This window comes from Sorex araneus, chromosome 8, assembly GCF_027595985.1.
Source record: "Sorex araneus isolate mSorAra2 chromosome 8, mSorAra2.pri, whole genome shotgun sequence".
Lineage (NCBI taxonomy): Eukaryota > Metazoa > Chordata > Mammalia > Eulipotyphla > Soricidae > Sorex > Sorex araneus.
This window is the reverse complement of record NC_073309.1, coordinates 39,339,187-39,362,548: the sequence shown is the minus strand read 5'-3', so window position 1 is coordinate 39,362,548 and position 23,362 is coordinate 39,339,187. Positions and strand designations below refer to the sequence as shown.

Below are 23,362 nucleotides of genomic sequence, written 5' to 3'. Positions count from 1 at the left end.
CTGAAGTTGGCACTCCTACCTACAAACTTTTTTCCTTTGGCTTTTTTTTTTTTTTTGCCAGCACCCAGGATGCTCAGGAGTTACTCCTAGCTCTGCATTCAGATATTAGTCCTGGTGGGCTCAGGGGCCCAAATGGGATGCCCAGAATCGAATCTCAGTTGGGTGTATGCAAGGCAAATGCCGTACTTCACCCCATTGCCTGCAAACTCTGTGCTCCAGATCTTTTGAGTATCAATTTTATGTGTGGTCAAACTCAGATCCTCCACATGCTGCGTTTATTATTTGTTCCTCTACATACATCCCTGTCTACATCTACAGTATGTAGTACATAGAGCAGGAGGCAAATGGCCTTAAGTAGCACTTGAGTGGCCTTAAGAAGTAATACTTCTTTATTTTTGATTTTATTTTTGCTTTTTGGGTCACACCTGGCGATGCACAGGGGTTACTTCTGGCTCATGCACTCAGGAATTACTCCTGGAGGTGCTCAGGGGACCATATGGGATGCTGGGACTCGAACCCGGGTCAGCTGCGTGCAAGGCAAACGCTCTACCCGCTGTGCTATTGCTCCAGCCCCACAACACTTAAAAAAAAAAAAACAAACACTAAACTCCAGAAGCTGGAGTGATAGCACAGCGGGTAGGGTGTTTGTCATGCACACGGCCGACCTGGGTTCGATTCCCAGCATCCCATATGGTCCCTTGAGCACCGCCAGAAGTAATTCCTGAGTGCATGAGCCAGGAGTAACTCCTATGCTTCGCCAGGTGTGACCTGAAAAGCAAAAAAAATAAACAAACACCCCCCCCCCCCAACAAAACTCTAAACCTTCAAGAGGTAGACCACCCTGCTCCTTCTACCCACCCTAGCTCTGGTTTATCTTGCAGAAGGAATGCCAACATTCTTTTAACTGCCCAAATGGGGCCCTGGTCAGGGATCTAATTCAGTGGCAGGGCACTTGCCTTTAACTGTGTGAGATGCTATCTTCGTGTGAAATCTCTGCCACTGCAAAACACAAAACAAAAACAACCAAATTTGGCAACGTTAGACTGGATAATTTGTGGCACACAAGTGGGAGACCATGCTACAGTGAAAACACAGAGCCCACAGTCAAATGCAGTATGGACAAATGCCACAAACACAATGCTGACTGAAGGGCATATAGGTTGCCATTCCACTCAACAATGGAGCTTCTACTGGTACTATGACATTTCGACTGCCAATCTGGATGCTGGTTGCATTGGCAGTTATGAGATGCATACTTTTCTGTGTAGCGCTGTACCTCAAAACAGTGCTACTCAGCATGTTAACTGAACAAAGCAAGTTTCACAATACTGTATCTACTAGGAGAAGCACATACAGAGTATCGGGCCGAATAGATACTGAGGAAGTGTTAACAAAAGCTGTGTGGCTGGACTGTAGATACTCAGGCCTTACTCATGGCTCTGTGCTCAGGGATCCCATTTTGGTGGTCCCGGGGACACGTGTGGTGCGTGGGAGGTGGTCTGTGTGAGGCAAGTGCTTCACCCACTGTGCTCTCTCTGACCCCATCTCTGTGTGTGTGCCGATAATCAAGGGTCCTCAGGCATCACACATGGAAGGCAGATGTTCTAGCTATACTCCTGGGCTCTCCTATATTGAATTTTTGCTTTCGGCGACACTGAACCCAGAGAACCAGGCCTGGGGCTCAAACCTGGGCTCCTAGCATGCAAACCACATGCCCAGTCCACTGAGCTCTTTCCCAGCCCTCTCTAGTTTTCAAAACCATTTTCCGTATCACTCATATTCTTTTCATAATTACTTTGTTTTTGGCCACACCCAGTGATGCTCAGGAACTTCCCCCAGATTGGTGCTGTTGGGTACTGGCGCTGCTGGGGACTGAAGGGCAAATCCTTCTGCTCACTAAGCGTCCATGCCAGCCTGCAAAGCAAGTTTGAGGTCCCCCAGTTTCATTTTTTTTTTCCCTTTTTGGGCCATACCTGGCTCTGCACTCAGGAATTACTCCTGGCGGTGCTCAGGAGACCATATGGGATGCTGGGAACCGAACCTGGATCAGCCGCGTGCAAGGCAAACGCCCTACCCGCTGTGCTATTTCTCCAGCCCCTAGTTTCATTACTTTTAAAAAAGCAAAAATACCACCCCCCCAACTAATTTTATTTTGGTATCATTTTCTTTTTTGACGTGCTGGAGACTAAACCTGGGGCCCTAAACAAGTGAGATTCATACCCCTAGTCCTCCAAGTATCTTAAAAAAATTTTAAAACTATAATCTGAAAGACTTCTTTCTAGCCATACTTGCCAGTGCTCTGGGCTTACTCCTGGCTCTGCATTTAGGGATCACTCCCTGAGGGGCTGGAGGCACTGTATGGGATACTGGATTCATGCATCCCACTGCATGCAAGGCAAGCACCCTACTGGCTATACTATCCCTCCCCCCTGCCCCTCTAGTTGTTTTCTTAAAGGCACCCTGTTGGGATGTCTGGGGTCTTGGTGGCCTAAGCGCTGTGTGTACCCATGAGTGAGTCTCTGGAGCCCGTGCAGAGGTTCCACAGGTAACGAGGCTACTCGTATGATTCTCATCAACTGAATAGTTCTGTGCTGTTCAGGGAAGGACGTTCTTCTGACCAACGGACACCCGTGGCCCAGTTGAATCCCCCGTGGCTGACGGATGTCACAGTCAGACTGCTCTCCCAGCCCCCTTTCCCCTTTGTAAAGGGCAAAGCGGCAAGGCTCCATTTTGGAACAAAGAAAATGCTATTAACACCAGGGTCACGTGAAACAAAGGACTATCACCAGCGAGTAACTCATCAGGAAAAAACAAACGAGTCCCGCACAAAGCCACAGTTTGCCACGATGGCATCTGTGCTCTCGGCAACAGCCCCTTTGGAGGGTGGGCCTGGAGGATTCGGGGGATTAGGAGAGGGCAGGATTCCAGGGCCCCCAGGATCTGGGGCACTTGCCCTGGAATTTCCTCCCAGCTTCACCTGGGCCCAGCCTCCTCACCTCCCCCAGCCTGGCAGACCTGCGTGCTCCTCTCCCTCCCCCAGTGCTCAAGTCTAGAGGCAAAGGCAATATTTTCTGGCCATGAGCTCCTGCTGGCTGCTCAGCAGTTTCTCTGCACCCAAGCGATGAGTCACACTCGCAGGCCTTATTACAGCACTGAAATATTCTCTCGTCTCACAGAGCTGCTTTGTCTCTTTATAATCCACAACACGGACTCCAGCGCATTTCAAGGCATTTCCTGAAACTCAACATTCAGTGCGAGCTGGAAACAGATTCAGATCTATTTTGATACATTTATGAGCTAAACCTGGAAACACTTGAATCAGTCAAGTTTGGCTCCTCTCTCTGCCCCATCACCGGGGAGGAGAAACCGAATTAAGATTCAGTCTCGCCATGTGCTCCTGGAACCAGGCTGCAAATGTCTCAAGACCGCAAAATTGCTTTTCCTAACAGACTCTGAAAAACAGGATATGAACCTTAGCATTCTAAGGGCGTTGGGAATACCTCACAAGCGTGGTGCTGGAGCCTGCGGGCCTAGCTTCAGAGCATACCCTCTCACGCTCTCCTCTACCCACCTCGCCCCAACATTCTTTGGGCACAGGAGAGTTCCCCCAAGTTATTCCTGTAAGGCTCCATGCAGCAGCCTGTTTCAGAGGTTAAGGGTGTGACCGCACCTCTCTCTTGATGGATACCCATTGTACCCAAACTTGCCCACGACAAAAAAAAACAAAAAACAGTCGAACAACTAAGCAAACTGGTGATCTCAGTCTCTCTGAGAAACATCACCCTTGGCTACTTTTACTTGAAGATTGTCAGTGTAAACCAGTGTAGAATCTCTCAACAAAGGCTGTCACACAATCTGGGCAAGAATGACCGAGGAGCTTCTTCGAGCAGATAACCCACAGAAGTAGGGGTGACAGTCTTGTAAAAACAGAATGGAAAAAACACATCCATTTCCTGTGTGTGAGGATTGAGAATCCAAGTCTCAGTACCCAGAGCTCAACAGCTAGTACAGGGTAGGGCATCTGCCTTGCATTAAGTCGACCTGGGTTCTATCCCCTGTACCACATACGGTTCCCCAAGCCTGCCAGGAGTAAGCCCTGAGCACGACTGGGTGTGGCCCTCAAAACAAAAGCAAAACAAAAGAATACTACTGCTGTGGTACCCAGGCCCTCAGGACTTCATTGCAAGAACAATCAAGTTCTTCATCTGATTCTGACACAAGACTAAAGTACCGGATGGCATGTGATATTGGATTTCCAAACTGTGGACATGCTACTGTCCCTTTGTAACTTTGTCCTTTTGTTTTGTTTTGTTTTGGAAACACACCTGGTACTGTTCAGGGCTTACTCTCGGCTCTGCACTCAGGAATCGCTTGGAGGACCACATGGGGTGCCAGGGATGGAACCCAGGCTGGCGGTGTGCAAGGCAAGTGCCCTACTCACTGTTTGATTGCTCAGCCTTTATATATTATCCTTTTATATCCTTTTAAAAATCATTATTCAGTAAATATTTTAAAGACCAACTCCCCACTCAGTCTCTTCTCATGAAGGGACTTTAGCCAGCGTTTCTTCAAGGCGCCATTGCTGCGCTGTGGGCAGAACCAGGTGGTACTGTCCAGCGAGCACAGGAAAGCAACCATTCCTGGACCTTGCTCACATGCCAGTAGTGGCCTCAGACACTGACACCTCCTCTAGGGGCTTAAGAGATAGTCCAGCCAGCAGGGAGCTTGCAGTGCACATGGCAAACGCAGGTTGGATCCCTGACACCACATATGGTCCCCGGAACCCTCCAGGAGTGATCCCTGAGCACAAAGACAGGAGTCTCTGAGCACCACTGGGTGTGGTCCCCAAACCAAACCAAACCAAACCAAAGAAACACAGAAACACACCACACACTCTTTGACTCCTAAATGCTTCTGGGAGGCCAGTTCAAGTCCTGATTAAATTGTTGAGGTGGATTCACATTCCTGACCTTTTCTCCTTTCCACTCATACTGTCTTTTTTTAGAGAGAAAAATGGTCTATCCTAAAATGATTAAAAAACAAACAAAAAAACCCACAAAAAAGCTTTTGGGCCATACTAGTATCACCAATCCTTGGTGATACTCAGGGATTACTCATGGCTCTGCACTCACTAATCACTCCTGATGGGCTCAGTTGACCCTAAGTGGAGCCAGGGACCGGATCTGGGTTGGTAGCATGCATGGCAAGAGCTCTTCTGGCTGTCCCACATCACCCTGGTCCCTCATACTGATTTTTCTGGTCACAGCCTGTCGTGCTCAGATCATGTGATGCCAAGGATTAAACCTGGGTCTCCTGGTTGAGCTACCTCTCCAGCTCCCTTGAAGATGATTTTACAAGCCAGCTTTCCCTTTTTCTTCTTTTGCACATACTTGCTCATGCACAGAATAATGCTAGCCTCAGATTTCCAGCTTGGCTTGATGTCTTATGTCACAAACTCAGAGGTACTATAAATCTAGAAGGGAATGAAGAGCTTTATCTAAACAACTACAACAGCATGAGGACATGGAGAGATGGGGGGATGGGGTGGGGAAGAAGCAGGAGGGGGGAGAGAGAGAGAAAGAGAGAGAGGAGAGAGAGAGAGGAGAGAAAGAGGAGAGGAGAGGGAAAGTGAGAGGAGAGAGAGAGAGAGAGAGAGAGAGAGAGAGAGAGAGAGAGAGAGAGAGAGAGAGAGAGATCTAACCCAGGATATCACATAAGAGGAATGGGCTTAATCTCTGAGCTATATCCCTAGGGTAAATAATAAATCTTTGATAAAAGTTAATTTTTAAAAATTAAATAAGTTTTTTAATAAAAAAAGCAACTGATTTAGGTATTTTAGGTAATATAAACATGACCATAATTCCACACTTACATTTTAAAGATGACTTTCATTATGTTTCTTTCTGTTAAGAAAACAATGCTATTTAAGGAGAAAGAAAAAATATGTTTGACAAACACTTTTTACTGAATAGTTTTATTCTGCCTTAGAACAGAAACCTTGCTTTAGTATTGTAAGGTGCACTGCAGCGTGCCATGCTGCCAGTTACTGGGGCACCAAATGCCCTAGTCAGAGACCAGAAGGCTGGGAAAACGGATGAATTCATACTGTTAGAGCATGTAGAACTGGTATTTACAGTTTTTCTTCTTGAAATAGGCCCGGGACATCCAATGTTCACCACAGCACTTGCTCTGATGTTCAGAATGTCTCAGAAATGTATTTAATATCATGATTTGTGGGTCCTCCAAAAGGTTCTGTTGTTAACATGCAAGCAAACAGTATTAAACAATATTATCTAAACTATGGCTGCCAAGTACTGGACCTTAATAATGAAACCAAATTACAAAACAGTTCCTTGTAGAGCTATACAAAAGATATAAAATTAAAATATCAATCATCTTTAAATATTCCAATTGTCCTACAGTGCAGCTTTCCACATATTTATCACTACTGAATGTTTTAAAGAGAAAGTTAACAAAAATCAAAGTAGATAAAAATATTTAAATCTTTGGATCCCTTTATTCCATGGCCTTCATAAAAACACAAAGTGGCCAGATTTTTTTTTCACTATAGCTCAAAATATCAAAAAGATTTATTAGCAATGAACTTGACACTGAGTTGTTGGTGGGTCACCGGCCCAGGACCAGTGTCATTACAGGTTGTCAAAATATTTCCTAGATTTTGAAGTCTCTTGAAAGATAATGGAATCAGATAGGTGTCACAAACAAAACAAAACTCCAGGCATATCAGGAAGAACAAGTTAGTTAGTTGAAGCCAAGTTTCAATGTCTTAAAATTAAAAAAAAAAAAAAGAGGAAAGAGGGAGGTTACTCATTTGAAAATACAGTGAAGTACATTTTTATCTATAATTATTTACATTTATATACTGAAAGTATCCATTATTTGGACAAATCCTGTGATATGCCATTTGCTATAAAGTGAGGTTCTTACAAGCATGCATAATTTATCCGTTTTAGATAATGGAAGAATTTATCAAATTTTCATGTATGTTCTGAACATTAAAAATGAAATAAAATAAAAATCTTAAGCCTGGAGAGTTATGAAAAAAAAAAAAAAAAGGCCCACCCCCATCTCTGCTTCTCAACACATCAAGTTCTGCAAGGACACAGTATGTTTGCTGACTTTAAAATGTTTATTCTTTAAAAAATTAGTTGCTTTTTATACAGCTATACAAAGTTCTTAATGTTTCTTTGGCAATGGAATATAATGGAATTTTACAACTATATAAAAAAGTTACCTTTGCCTAAGAAACAGTATTTACTGTGTGTACATAGTGGACCGACAAAATTCTCTACCATCCAGCACCCTAATTGACGAAACAAGCTACCTCAAAAGGGATATTACAGGATTTCCAAAAAGAAGGACAGTCACCCGCACACGCCCGCACACAGACACGCACACAACCCTTCTGTGGCTCAAAACACAGTATCACGGCCCGAGCTGCAGGCAAGTTGCAGTAATTGCCAAATACAATTTAGTGATAAGAAAAATCCTTTCAGTAATGAAAAAATACTCAAAAGTCCCACTGAAGTACGGCTTTAGTTTAACTATACATAAGAAATTACTTAACCTTCTGCTATTCCAAATATATTTAATGCTCACTTTTTTTTTTTAAGATGAGCTCCCCCCGCCCCACCCCCAAAAGTAACTGCTTTGTATCTTTGAAATTAAGCAGAAAAACAAACAAACAAAAAACCCAGTGCTGGTGACAAATAGACAGCAATTCACTTCTTCAATTCACTTCTTCCTTCTTCACAAAGACTGAAACCAATTCTCAGGACCATGAAGAGCTATTCACCTATTTTCAAAGACTTGTTTGCAGACTATGCAGCAACTTTGTTGTCTTTCTGAAAAGGGGAAAAAGAAAAGCTTATGTTTAAAACTTTGGCTTATCACTGATTTCTAAGTTGCTTTATTATTCATTAATTACTTCTACATATTTACTTTTACTTTCACATGCAAATCGATTATACCTACTTCCAGGAAACAAATTTGATAAGTTCATTGTCTATCCCTGCCACACCTCCCAGTTACTGTGTAACTACATATATAACTGTCATCCTGTTGCTCATCGATTCGTTCGAGTGGGCACCAGTAACGTCTCTCATTGAGAGATTTATTGTTACTGTTTTTGGCATATCCAATACGCATGGGTAGCTTGCCAGGCTCTGCCGTGCGGGCTCCATACTCTCAGTAGCTTGCCAGGCTCTCCGAGAGGGGCGGAGAAATCGAACAGCCCAACTACTGTGCTCCAGCCCACCTCCCAGTTAGTAGAGACTAAAGTAGTGGTGTCAGGGATCATTCTGGGCAGACTTGGAGACCATAAGGGGTACTGGGAATTGAACCTAGGTCCTTACCAGCCGTACACTCTCTCTGGCTCCACTTTGTTTTGTTTCTGGCCACACCTGGAATTGTTCAGGGCTTAGTTCTGGCTCTGTGCTTGGGGATCACTCCTGGTGATACCAGGGAAACCATATATGATGCCAGGGACTGAGCTAGCGTCAGCCACATGCAAGGCAGTGCGTGAACCCCTGTACCATCTCTCTGGACTATAATGATCTTTTTAAAATATAGGCCACTCCTTGCAATGCTCAGCCTGGCCTTGATATCTTTGTTAAAGATAACATTAAAATACATAGTAAAAATTTCTCCAAAATTTATGCCAGGACAATGCTCTGATTTAGAGATTCAAAACACCAGCTGATCTTCTGCTTGCTGCTCCACCATGTAGGTGAAGCTCGCCTCTGGCTTTTATGAACAGAATGCTGAGCCTCTCCCGACTGGATGGGTTCCAGCAGCCTCCACACCTGAACTGTGCCACAGTAAAGGCCCATACCACAGCTCCTGCCTACTCAACAAATTACATGTGGTTCATGGTTATTCTTCCTGTCATTCTCTGAGGACAGGCATAAGACAGAGAGCAATCTCCAGTAATTGAGAGAGAGAGAGAGAGAGAGAGAGAGAGAGAGAGAGAGAGAGAGAGAGAGAGAGAGAGAGAGAGTGTGTGTTAACTAACTACAAAGACTCAACACCCCCCGCCCCAGTATAGCAAGAACACTAGAAAACCAATGGGGAAAACATGTAGATACCCACCAACTCAACGAGTGAAAAAAGTCGTACCAAAGACATACACACCCACCAGTAAATCCTCAGTATCTCAACCGATACTATGATGAGGATGGTCAATGAGTCAAGGAAACGATGGCAAGGCAGCCAACAAAGCACAAAAAAATATGAGTCAAAAAAATCTACTACAGGGGCTGGAGTGATAGCACAGTGGGTAGGGCGTTTGCCTTGCACGCGGCTGACCCAGATTCGATTCCCAGTATCCCATATGGTTCCCTGAGCACCACCAGGGATGGTTCCTCAGTACAGAGCCAGGAGTGACTCAAAAAGAAAAAAAAATCTACTACAGTTGGAAATGAGAGAAATTAACATGGTAGGTGATATTTTAAAAAAAGTCATTAGAAGGGGCTGGAGCAATAGCACAGTAGGTAGGGCATTTGCCTTGCACACGGCCGACCTGGGTTCAAATCCCAGCATCCCATATGGTCCCCTGAGCACCGCCAGGAATAATTCCTGAGTGCAGAGCCAGGAGTAACCCCTGTGCATCGCCAGGTGTGACCCAAAAAGCAAAAAAACAAAACAAAACAAAAAAACAAAAAAAAAACCCCAAAAACCAAAACCCAAAACAAAACAAAAAGTCAATAGAAGCTCTGAACTACAGAATAACAGAAGCTGAGCAAAAGATCAAAGAGGTCCAAGATGAGAAGGAGGCAACTGCTAGGAAACAGAAGGTAGAAAATGGTCTGAACAGAAATGAACAGCACAACAGAGAACTATAGAATGATTTCAAGAAGATCAGTATTAGAATCATCGAGTCCCTAAATAGCAGGAAGGCAAATGTAATGAAGAAACATTAATTAACCAAATCACTGATAAGAAACTCCCAGAGTTGAGGATTACAGGCACCAAGATCCAAGAGAGCCTGCAGGATCCCAGTGGAAACAGACCCAATTAGGAAAACTCCAATATATGTCACTCAAAATGACAAAATCCAAAGATAGAATACTGAAGGCAGCAAGATCAGAAAAGGAAGATATATACCAAGGAAAGCCTGTAACGTACAGCAGATCAAATGAGACTTTATGAGCCAGAAGAATATGGAAGGATATAGTACAAAAACTCAATGAAATGAACACCTCACCAAGAATACTCTATCCAAGTGGCTATGCATCATCATGTGCAATTCATGATCAGCAATAGAAAACAAATTGTCTAATGTTGCCTTTTCAGCAGATCTGAGTATTGGGGTAAAATTCCCAAATAATAATGGTGGGTTTGGTGTCAAAATATTGAATGTAATCAAAGTAGAGAGAGTATTACGTGAAACTGTCTGCCACACAGGTAGAGGGAGGGTGAGGGATGGAGGTGGGGAGTACTGGGGTTTTTGGTGGTGGAAAATGTGCACTGGTGAAGGGTCGGGTGTTTCATCATTGTATGACCAAGACTTAAACCAAAAACTCTGTAACTGCTCTGATGGTACTTCAATAAAAATTTTAAAAAGAAAAAGAAAAAGAAAAAAAAAAAAGAATACTCTATCCAGCTAGATTATCATTTAGATTTGAAGAACTATAGTTTCACGGACAGCCAACAGCTTAGGGAATTAGTATCTTTGAAACCAGTTTTCCAAGAAGCATTAAATGAGCTCCTTTAAAGAGCAGGAGAAACTTCCCATCATGTGGCATTGAGCATAGCACTCACTAATGGTGCATATGATTGTCCTCTATCAGATGAAGAAAGGTTAAAAGCATATAGAAATTAATCATCATGGATTCCTATTTATTTTCTGGCAATTCTATTTGCCATCCATTCATTTAAGTTTTATTGGACCAAGAAATAGGAAATAAACTTGTTATATGCTGGGCCAAAGAGAAAGTACAGTAGGTGGGGCACTTGCCTTGCACTTGGCTGGCCTGACCCAGGTGTGATCCCTGACACCCCATATGGTCCCAGAGCTTGCCAGGAGTGATTCCTGAGGGCAGAGTCTGGAGTAACCCCCAGCAATGCCGAGTAAGGCTCCCTCCCAACAAACAAGTATTCCTGCAAAATGGGAGCAGGCTGTAGGGAGGGGCGGAGGGAACCTGGGGATAATGGTGGTGGGATTGGTGTTGGAATGTTGCATGCCTGAAACAATCATTATGAATAACTTTATAAATTTTGATGTCTCAATAAACATAGGGGTTGGGGGGGGTGTCGGAGTAAGTTCCTAACAGGTTTTTTTTTTTAAAGAAAAAGTTAACTTAAAAAGCCAAACCCAATGAACCACAGAGGCCACTCCTGGCACCAATGCAGGCGTGTCAGCTCCCGCCCAGCTCTACAGTTTGGTGTCTGGGGCCCTGGGGCACACCCAGAGGGGTTTGTGAGACCTTGTGTGCTGCAGAGAGAACTCGGGGCCTCTCACGTACAAAACATGTGATTTACCATTTGAGCTATTTTCCCGAATTTAAGAGGATATATTTTTTTTTTTTTGGAGGGGGCACACTGTGGCTAAGGGTCATCCTCGAGAGGTGCCGGGGGATAGGTGGCACTGGGAACTGCACCCAGGTCTCCCACAACACAAACCACATGTTCTTCACTTCTGAAGTCCCAGTTCCAAGGATAACCTTCAGGCTGGAAATGCTCTGAACATCAGAGAGCTGGCTAGGAAGTTTGAAACAAGTAAACAGGGAGGCTTGGCTTGAAGCACTCAGACGTAACAGTGTAGCCAAAACAAAAAACCACAAAGGAAGCCGAGAGAAAGCAGGGGTAAGGGATGGCTTCCCAGCCCAAGCCCTGCCCCAGGCAAAGATCAGCCAGGTGCTTTGATTTCCCTCAGGAAATCACTCTCTTGCACACTTCCTCACTGACATTCACCCAAATTGTCAGAAGCACAAGCATTTCCTCTGTTGTAAATAGTTGTGTACACAAAAACCAAACAATTGATACAATGCTATTAAATCATATAAATAAAATATGGCTGTACATACCATAAAATATGTACAGCCATATACATATTTTGTAATGCATAATGTAAGCTGGTGCAGAAAGGATCTGAAGATGATCCTGGCCTCCACTGAAGTCAATCTTCATATATCCCCAATGTACTTTATAACCGCTCATGTAAGAGCAGTTCAAATCTTTGTGTATGTGTGTGTGTGTGTGTGCGCGCGTGCCAGGCACAAAGATTATGAGACAAATATTCTAACTCTGATAGAGATAGAGACAATCTATCTCTCTCCTGGTGGCTCTACCTCATCAGATGCAGCAGATGTAAAAAAAAAAAAAAAATCAGCCACCCAGTCCATCTACACTTGCCAAGAAAGTGGTCAAGGACAAACTCAACAAAAGTGTAAGAAAACCTCTCACTCACATCCTTAGTGACCGGGAGGAAAGGGTTTAATGAGTGCATTCTTTTTTTCTTTTTGGCTTTTGGATAACACCTGGCTGCACTCAGGGTAACTTCTAGCGGGGCTTGGGGGACCAGGCATGTTCTACAGAAACACCAGGTTGAATGCATATTGTCTTAAAAGGCACAAGCTCATCTTCTCTCATAGTTGAGCAGTAGCCCATGAAGTGCTCACATGTGTGTATACACAACTTTATTTTTAGGTTATGTCTATAAAACCATGTGATACAGGCATGTAGCTTTACCACACTGAGCCCACTGCCTCGATATTCACCCATAAACCATCTCTGAGTCATTCCTTCTGTATGCCTGGATACATGCTGTGAGTGCAAATTGGTTTTAACTATGTTGCACTGTTGGGTCCTTCTGAGCCCTTCAAGCAACACTCCCATCACATGGACTATGAAATAAAGACCTCCTGCAATGGGGCTGGAGCTGATAGCACAGCGGGTAGGGCGTCTGCCTCACACATGGCTGACCTGGGTATGCATCACCAGGTGTGACTTAAAAAGGAAAAAAAAAAAAAAAAAAGAAAAGACCACCTGCGAGCCTTTATCTGTCCCTGCAACACTGCCTGCTACCTCTCCCTAACACCACTAGATGTAGTCCTGGTGGTCCCAGCACTGCACTGCTAGGGATGCACACTACTGGGTGCGGTCCCTATTACAAAACAAAACATACTTTCTTTCTTTTTCAAACTAAGCTGACCCCCATGCTAGGCTGCATCACCGGGGCTCCCTTGGAGAAGGGCGGGTTGAGTTTCCCTCCCCACCCCAAGCAGAGCCCCAGCAATGCTCAAGGCCACTCTCCACAAGCTCATAGGAACCTCACCCATGAAGGAACCGACAGAGGAACCCTGGTATGCGGGACCCGTGGCTGAGATCTCCAAGCCTGTTCGGATTGGGACTGGGCCTCCTCCACCAGGATTCCCAGTTTACCAGTAGCTTGGCAGTCACACACACAAACCGCCCCCAGCGCCATGTAATCTCATCAAGGGTCAAGATCCAGAGACTATAAAACAAAGCTCCTTGAACCTGGAAGAGAGCAATGCAATTTTTCCTGGAGCCCGTAAGGACCTGTAAGGACAATCAGAGGCCACCCTAAAAGCCTCCGTCTCTCTCAGAGAGCCTGGCAAGCTACCTGTGACATATTTGACATGCCAAGAAACAGTAACAGTAACAACAACGTGCTCTTCATGTTCCTGGAGCAAGCAGACACCATTGGGCTACACTAGCATGCGGGCACCCACTCGAGCAATCGATGAACAACGGGAAAGTGACAGTGATACAGTAATACAGTGAAGCTGACCCAATGTAGTCTTCAACAAGGTACTATCAGAGGTTCTTGGACACAGGCTGTACTGCTGACAACATCTCAAGAGAGGCAGAGATTGAGGGTGTGTGGAGACAAATCAGTGGGTCATCAAAAAGGCTGGCAGGGCCATCTCAAGGAAATGCATGTGATGTGGAAATGGGCCACTGTCTGGGCAATGTTTTAGAAAGAGTAAAAATAGCCTATTTGAATGCTGGGAAGATGCCAGAGACAAGCAAGATGATGATAATGAGGTCACTGTGAGGAAGGTAAATGTAAATAGAACACAGGACACAGAGCAAGTGGAAACAAAAGAATGAAGCTGAAAGCATACATGTTCTAAGCAGAAAAACTGAGTAGAAGCTATATACTGAGGGACTTACTAGCTTGCAAAGGGTCTGGGGGAGAGAAAAAGGATATGGATGAGGAGGGGTAGAGCCAGCCAGCAACTCTAGAGAGAAACCTGAGCACAAATGTCTGCAAGAAGTTACAAACTTCACATGCCAAGCAGAAGGATCAGTAGAAATGTCCTGAGACAGGGCTAGGTCTGGAGCTAAACAAGGGCAAAAAGACCCATAAATCAGCAGAGTAAACACAGAAAAGGGCAGTCCCACTGGGAAAAGAGCCAGAGCCAGGATTAGACTTTTGACCTGGGGAAGCAGACAGACCATAAAGTGCTGTATGGAGAAAAATGTGTTGTCTTAAACAAATGAGGGAAGAGAAGAGGGGAGAAGAGGGGAGGTGAGGGGAGGTAAGGGGAGAGGAGAGGAGGGGGGAGAGAGAGAGGGAGGGAGGGAGAGAGGAGGGCACTCAACCAGCAAAGCGTACACTTTGCATGTAGGTCTGGTTCAATCCCCTGTATGAGATGGTCCCTGAATACTGCCAGGAGTGAGCCCCCTCCATGTACCCTCCCACCCCCCAAAACAAACTCAAGGGGGCCAGAGAGTTAGTACAGTGTATAGTGAGTTTGCCTTGCACAGGGCTGACCTGTGCTGGATTCCTGAGCACTGTTGGGTGTGGCCCTCCAAAACACAAAGACACACACACATACACACAAATTAACAACTAATCAAGAAAAAGATCCTGGGGCTGGAGCGATAGCACAGCGGGTAAGGCTTGCGTGCGGCTGACCCAGGTTTGATTCCCAGCATCCCATATGGTCCCCCCAGCACCGCCAGGAGTGACTCCTGAGTGCAGAGTCAGGAATAACCTGAGCATCGCCGTGTGACCCAAAAAGCAAACAAACAAACAAGCAGAAAAAAAAAAAAGGAAAAAAGATCCTAAGTTGAGTCATTAGTGTTAAATAATGCAGGAGTTAAGGGTGAATATTTTGTAAAAGGTTTACAATTACTGTAAGCAAAAAAATATGGGGGAAACTCAAGAGCAGTAACAGTGAAAAGCAATGAAGTATTCTGAAGTTTCTCGCACACCTTTTTCCACCAGAACGCATTCTCGCAAGTCAGAAGTCCTGAAGCTGCCTGAGAGTCGGCTATGGCTGAAGGGCCTGGGCTGATAACAGGAGGCTAATATTTTCCTTTTCTGGCCTGTTTCTGGGTTACTAGGCATTTCCTCAGAAACAGTGCAGGTGCTTCCACATGTAAAGCATGCACTGCAGACCTACCTCCTAGCCCACTCAAGGCTAAACTGTTGGGGGGTCGGGGGAGATAAGGGGAGGGGAAGAACAGGGCCATGTCCAGTGGTGCTCAAGGACAACGTGTGATGGGAGGAGACTGAGGCAGGAATCAAAGCTGGATCAGAGTGTGTGATGCTGAACTATCGCTTACCGAGGCTAAATTATGTTTTAGTGATCTTGACGGTGACAACACAATACCAAAGGTATGAAAATGAATGGGCCCCTGACCCAAAAGCCTCTAATTTTGACTCTTTAGAGGGATCTCAAGCCAACTTTACACATTAATTTATAAGGTGGAGGTACTATTAGTTCACAACACGGTACAGATTTAAGATGTATGGATGATCTCTCACCCCAGCAGAGGTAACAATGGGAAACTTTAAATACTGGGCAATGCTGTTTCTGCCAGCAGGTGTTTCTGGCACTGCTGGATGTGGTCCAAAAGCCAAAATAAAACAAAAACCCAGAAACAAACCAGACTGAACAATTGTACAACTCTAAAATTTCCTAGTAGCTTCCAAATTTCAAGATGATGTAAAATTAAGAACACAAGGGAAAAGCACTAACTTAGGAACAAACTAAGTTCAAGACTGCGCATTATTGCTAACTAGCTGTGCGACTCTGGACAAGTTATTCGATGTTTTTATACTTATTTCCTAACTTAAAAAATGAGAATAAGAATCTGTTTAGAGTTACTGTGAGGTTTAAGTGAGTAAGCATGTGAAAAATATATAGAAAATGTTGACTGTACCAAAATATATATAAATATTAGTTGCTACTTAAAGCATAAGCTTATGTTCCATTCTGGATTTTGGCCTTTCTAGAATCTCTTGGTACTAAAGCGTACCTTGTAATATGAAAATAAAAATGCTAACAACCCTTTAATTTTTAAATTAAAAAAAATTTGGAGGGGCCACACCTGGCAGTATTCAGGGCTTACTCCTGGATCTGTGCTAAGGGAACTTTATAGGGTGCCTAGGATCTAACCCAGGTTGGCCACATTCAAGTGCCATACCTGCTGTACTATAGCTCCAGCCCCATATATAGTCATTTAAGACATAAACTGTCTTTAGGGGATGGAGTGATAAAGTGCTTGCCTTACTATACACAGCTGACCCTGGTTCAGTCCCTGGAACCAGGAGTTAGCCCTGAGCAACAGTCAAGTGTGGTACCCTTCTACTCCACCTTTACAAAGAAGCAGTGTTTAGTGATGCCCTATGCCTCCAACAAAAAAAATCAAGTGATTTTTTTTTTTAAAGAATAGACAATCCCAGAATAATTCTCAGTGAGTCTCTTAAGTTCATAAAATCTAAAACCATATCACTGGGTCTGAAAGATATAAGCCTTGAGCACAGCTGGGTGTGGCCCAACTCTCCAAAAGGGGTAAATATTGGGAGGAATAGGCAGGATATGGCTCTGTAGTAAAGCACACGATTTTCTTGCATGAGATCTGGGCCTGACTCTGACACCAAGCCTCCTGCCCCAATGTCTTAAAACTAACTGTATGCCAAGACCAAAGCACTATCATACTTACCCGATATTCAAAATCTGCAAACTCCCTGCCGCCACGACCTCCTCTGAATCCCCCACGATACCCCCGAGGGGTGGTGAAGGTACCGCCTCTGCCACCACCACGTCCTCGACCACCACGGAAACCAAGACCTCCTCTGCCTCTGTAACCTCCACGGCCACGGTTCGGACGAAGTGGGATTCCGAATGTTTCTGCATTCAATCTTCTTTCTTCAGCCCAGGTTGGTCTTCTTTCTCTATTTTAAGGACAAATAGTATTTTGCAGATGAAGCTTTAAGGAACACAAGGACTAATTCTCCTGGCTAAGAAATTCTTCTTTTTCTCATATTTTTTATTTTATTTTATAAAGTAGTTCACAGTATTTCATTACATTTATTATTCAAACACCAATTCCACCACCATTACACCTTCCCACCACCATATTTTGGATGTTTCCATCCCAAACCCCAATCTCTGCCCCAAAGCAGAACCAAAATAATGTATTTTTTGTATTGTTTGTTATGAAAAACCGCTGAAAATGCTACAAAAGAGTATCCTTAGAGGAAAAAGGGTGAGGATTGTTGTATTCCACCCAGGGGCCATTAAGCCCTTCTATAAGAGATCACTAACATGTTGTTAAAAGTTGAGCCTTGTGTATATATATATATATGGACACACACACACACACACACACACACACACACACACACACACACACACACATCCAGGCTAAGCAATTCTTAAGACTCAACCAAGCATCTTTTCTAAGTGATCACAATCTGTTCACAACAATGTATTGTAAAAGAGGCCTGGAGAGATACCGCCAAGGGCTGGAGCACACACTCTGTATGCTGGAGCCCACCTGGGCTCATTCCTGCCACTGCATCATTCCCACGACCACCAGGCTGGGAAAAGCCCCAGCGCTGCTGGGTACAGCAACTCCCACATTAAAACTGTTAGAAGTTCAATGTGACTGGGGCTGACGCGAGTGGGGAGTTTGCTTTGCACTCGGCCGACCCGGGTTCGATTCCCAGCATCCCACAGGGTCCCCTAACCACTGCCAGGAGTTAATTCCTGAGTGCATGAGCCAGGAGTAACCCCAGTGCATAGCCAGGTGTGACCCCCCCAATCCCCGCAAGTTTAATGTGACAATATGACTGGTATTAGTTTCTTATAAACATTGTTGATAAATAAAGGAAACGTGATCACAGCCTCAATACTGTGGGGAGTTCAGATGTAACAGAACTGGCGTTTTACTACTCTCTCCACTCAGCTTCCATGGAAGAGAAGGCTTCCACTGAAGTGGAAAGGAAACTGCTCCAGGAAGCCAGAAATGGAGAGTGTGTCTCTGATTTCTCACTAGACCAGATGCCTGAAGCTAGTGTTTGAACTGCTGTCCTAAAACAGAGATGCCCGCAGGGCTCACATCCACTCTCAGTCCTGTTTGTTCGCGTCTTTATTTTGAGCCTCCCAAGCACTGCTGAGGAGTGAGGCTGGGGCCTCTGCCTGTGAAACATCTGCTCCTGCCCTCCGAGCTATCTCCTGTGCCCCTCATTCATGTCTTTGCAGGAGGGCTGGGTCTGATCCCATAGCAGGATGTGCCTTAAACCTGACAGTGCCCCCAAACCAAACCAACCCACAGTAGTAATAATGTATCAGTGCCACCAGGTGGCACCAAACTAAGGTCAGGCAATTGGTCAGCAAAAACTGAAGGTTGCCTTCAAGTACTTTTTTCCACCACCAGATGACCCCAGTATCTCTCCCACCCCCCAATCCCACTCCCCCCTACCCCACCCCATCTCTGTGGCAGGGCATTCCCTTTTGCTCTCTCCTTTTGGGTGTTGTGGTTAGCAATAGAAGTATCGAGTGGCCATCGTGTTCAATCTATAGTCTACTTTCAGCATGCATCTCCCATACCAAGCGGGTCCTCCAACCACACTTTACTTGGTGAGTAACCTTAGTACTTTTGATCTATGGTTCACGTGAACTTGATTGTTCAGGGATAAATGGTCTTATTTAAATGTTAGTGCTTTTAAGCAGTTTATTGAAAAAAAAAAAATACTGTCCTCTTGGGGGCTGAAGAGATATAGTAGTATACGGTGCTTGTCTTGCACCCTGAGTACTCTTAAGTCTGACCTCCCAAACAAAGTCCAAAACCCCCCACCAAAAGAACTTCTGATTGTTTTATATCTGTGTTGTTCTCCCCCTACCCGATTCTTCCTTAGAACTAACTTCCTCTTGAACTCTCCAATTTTCTAAGCTACTTTAGGCCATTTTCCTTGGCTCTTTATTTCTCTACAGTTTTTGATTTTTCCAAGTGCCTTAAACTCCATTATTATCTCACTGGCCCAGAAATACTTGTTTTAGTCTCTCCCCACCCCTTCCTTTCTTTTTGGTAACACCTGGCTCTATACTCAGGAATTACTCCTGGCAGTGCTTGGGGGACCATATGGGATGCCAGGAAACTCGGGTCGGCCACATGCAAGGCAAACGCTCTACCCGCTGTACTATTGCTCTGGCCCCGAGTCACTTTCAAATGAGACTGGATCCTTAAAAGTATACACCTATTTTATTTTCAAGAAGTTAATAGGGTAAAAATAATTTTTTAAAAAAACAAACAAAAAAACAACACACCAAAAATTGTAGTAAACTTGTTTGTTAGTATTCATTAATCTTCGTAAATGTATACAGTATTTTCATGCTTCAATATCCCAAGCAGCTTCAATGACTGTACCTGTTGTCATCACAGGAAATATTATCGAAGAAGGATTTAGTTTTGTCGTAATAGCAGTTGGGTCCAAGCGGATCCTCTTCGTCAGCATTGCCTTCACTGTTCTGGGTATCAACTCCTGAATCTCCTTTATCCTCACCATTTACAGGCTTCTCTTGCTTCTCAAGTTTATCTTCTAATAAAAATAAGCCATACAAGTCAAGACTTGGACTGAACAGTGGCATTTCCCAAGTCAAGGTTATTTCTTGAGTAGGAAAATGAAAACTCACCTTTCAATTTCAGCTTATTATGAAACTCTCTGTCGATTTCTTCCTTGTTAAACTGCGCATTAGCACTTTCAAAGTCAAAGTCTTTCTCAAATTTCATTGGACCATCTCGTCGAATACCAAACCTTCCCCTGCCACCTCGATGACCCCCACGTCCTCTTCTTGGTGCTGAAGGAGCACCCGGAACTACATTTATTAAAAAAAAAAAAAAGAACTGGTTTAAGACATAAGTTATTACTTTTCTCCTTTTAAATAGCCAACAAGAAGAATTTAGTACTATATTTATTTATTCACTAATTCAGTGCCAGATACTAAACCCAGAATCTTATATATGCAAACCATAGACTCCACCCTGAGCGACATCCTCTGCCCCTGTATTTTGTTGGCCATACCCATTTCTGAGCTTGGGGTGTCCCCCAGCAGTGCAGGGGGGACCATGCTGTGGCAGGGATTGAACCTGGAACCTCTACATTCGAAGCATGCCAACACCCCCCATCCGCCCGCCCCCAGTCCTGCTACCATGGCTTTGCCTCTACATTTTTATTTTTTGATTTCCTTATCCCTGTCCCTATATTTAATTTCTGATATAAGAAAAATGAAAACCAAAAGTTCCAGGGGGCTGGGGTGTGGGCTTTGCCTGAGGAGGCCTAAATGTGGCCCCAAAACTGAAAAGCAAAACCTACGGCAAAAACAAATTTTTACTAACATCTATGAAACAGACGAAGACACACAGGAAATTTACAAAATGGGAATCACTGTATCACTGTCATCCTGTTTGTCATGGACAAAATGGGAATACATACAACTTTCTGGGCCAAAATTTAGGAAAACTTTTATGGAAAAGATTACAGAAACCAAGATACATAGGAAGTAAAACTAATAAATGCAAATGACAATGGAGGTATTATTTCCACATCACAGACAATGAAAAAAGACAGTCACCAGATTAACTATTCCAGTCAGTCTCTACTTCCCCTTTATGTCCTAAAAGGCTCATTATCCAAGTTTTGTTTTTATCTATCTCCAATAGATAATCTTCTTATACCTATCTCTAGTAGACATAATAAAACAGATACAACAACAGGATTTATGAGATATGACAAAGTAAAAATACCAAAGGAGCAAAATTGCAAGTGTGAGAACCTAAAGTTCAAGAAGGAAAAAAGGAAAAAAATAAGAATACAAAATAGCATTTAATGTGTGTTAAAAAAAAAAAGGAGAGAATATATATATATATTTTTTGCTTTTTGGGTCACACCCAGCGATGCTCAGGGTTTACTCCTAGCTTTGCACTCAGGAATTACTCCTGGCGGTGCTTGGGGGACCATATGGGATGCCGGGGATCGAACCCGGGTCGGCCACGTGCAAGGCAAACGCTCTACCTGCTGTGCTATCACTCCGGCCCAAAAAGAGAGAATATTAATTTCAACTACTATATGAAAAATTTAATACATAATTGCAATACCCGGGATATTGGTGGTGGGGAATGTGCACTGGTGGAGGGACGGGTGTTTGATCACTGTGAGATTGTAACCCAAACATGAAAGCTTGTAACTATCTCATGGTGATTCAATAAAACTAAAAAAAAAAAAAAAAAAAAAAGTAACTATAGTCAAAGACGGATTTACATTCAATGTTTGGTGAAGTTTGGCAAAACGCAAACTTTGAGAAAATAATCTATGAAATTCAATAGCAGCATATCTTAACATTTAATTTTAGTATAAAAAACATCTTTAGGGGGCTGGGTATAGGATATGCCTGCCAGATGAGACACCCAGAGTTCAATCTCTGGCATTGCAGGCCACCCCAATACCTGGTCTTTACCCTGGTGGTCCCAGTGTACCACCATGTGTGGCCCTTATTAAAGAAAGTTTAAGTGGGGCCGAGCGATAGTACAGTGGGTAAAGTGCTAGCCTTGCACGTGACTGGGGTTTGATCTTCAGCATGCCGTATTGCTGGGTGTGACCCCAGAACAACAACAAACAAGTTTTAAGTATCAAAATTGTATGAAAAACAGTATAAAAGAATACCCACTATTTGTTAACTGCTGGGAGATGAATTTTTTTTTTTGGGGGGGAGATGAATTTTTAAGCACAGCAACAGAATTATTATTGTATGTTTCATTAAAAGATAGTAGTATGTTATTTTTAAAGAGGGGTTCTCTTTTACCAATTTTTTTTGCTTTTTGGGCCACACCCAGCATTGCACAGGGGCTACTCCTGGCTTTGCACTCAGGAATTACTCCTGGCGATGCTCAGGGGACCATCTGAGATGCTGGGAATTGAACCCGGGTCGGCCGAGTGCAAGGCAAACGCCCTACCCACTGTGCTGTCACTCCAGCCCCTCTTTTACCAAATTTTTAAAAAGTTGAACAGTAAATCAAAATAAAATCTTTGTAATCTACGGCATACAGTACATATGTAGAAAGAAAACTCTTATCAAGATTTCTAAAGGAAAAGAATACTTTGCAACCATTATTAAGTGATTAAACACTGTCTTTGCTTTTTTTTTAAATTACTAACTTTTTGGTTTTGGAGCCACACCTGGCGGTGCTTAGGGTTAACCCTGATTTCACTTAACCCTCACCTCAGGGTGGTGCTCCGGGCTCTGCATTCAGGGATCACACCTGGCGGGCTCGGGGGACCATATGGGGTGCAGGAGATTGAACTTGGGTCAGCCGTCTGCAAAGTAAATGCCCTACTCACTGTATAATCACTCCAGCCCCTGTCTCTGTTTTTAAATCTGGAAGACTTCTGAATTATAATTTGTATTTTATAAGTAAATAGAACATTTTAGGGTATATTTTATAGCTGTAAATATATAAAAAACAAAATACGAAATAGGAAATACACAGTATTATTAAGTCAAAATTAAAGTCATCTTAAAATATCTTTTGTTTTTGGGCTGTGGTCAGGGTTTACTCCCGGCTCTGCACTCAGGATCCCTCCTGGCATTGATCTGGGGATCAGAGCCGGGATGGCCGAGCTGTACCCTTTCTCTGGCCCAGAACATCCCGACAATTACTTCAAACTGGGCTGGGGTAAAGAAAAGACTTCGACCCTTGCCTTGCATCCAGGGGCTGTGAGTCTAATCCTGGCACCACGTATGTGGCGCTGGAGTTCTGCACTGGGGGTGATCTGATGTGCCCACCGCCCAGCTTCCCTTCCAGTGCAACACTTTATGTAAGACAGTGCATGGTACCAAAACCTAGAAAGTAACATCGACACAATATTCCAATATAAGGCTATTTGTATTTCATAGTTTATTTTTGGGAATATTTTTGATGTGCGGTTCTTCTGACATTATGCCAATGAAATAGATCTAAATAACCACTATCATCATTAAGCTTGCTGTTTTTAACCACAGTAAAATTCCCCTAGTGCTTAATACTTATTTATTTTTTGAACTTAAGTTTATGTGTATCCTACCACTTGAGTTATCTCTCT

General features: G+C 43.8%; 1 protein-coding gene across 5 annotated transcripts in view; it reads right to left on the bottom strand.

Annotated features, from left to right (window-relative positions):
- Positions 1 to 5,958: 5,958 nt before the first annotated feature.
- The window catches only part of LSM14A (LSM14A mRNA processing body assembly factor), a 62,979-nt gene continuing 45,575 nt past the window's right edge, over positions 5,959 to 23,362 (bottom strand). For all 5 annotated transcript variants that reach the window (XM_055145760.1, XM_055145759.1, XM_055145762.1 and 2 more), the window contains 4 exons: positions 19,920 to 20,102; positions 19,654 to 19,825; positions 16,945 to 17,176; positions 5,959 to 7,865 (listed from right to left, as the gene is read on the bottom strand). In XM_055145760.1, coding sequence (XP_055001735.1) covers positions 7,842 to 7,865; positions 16,945 to 17,176; positions 19,654 to 19,825; positions 19,920 to 20,102 — 611 coding nt within the window. In that variant the 3' untranslated portion in view covers positions 5,959 to 7,841. The remainder of the gene's footprint in view (positions 7,866 to 16,944; positions 17,177 to 19,653; positions 19,826 to 19,919; positions 20,103 to 23,362) is intronic.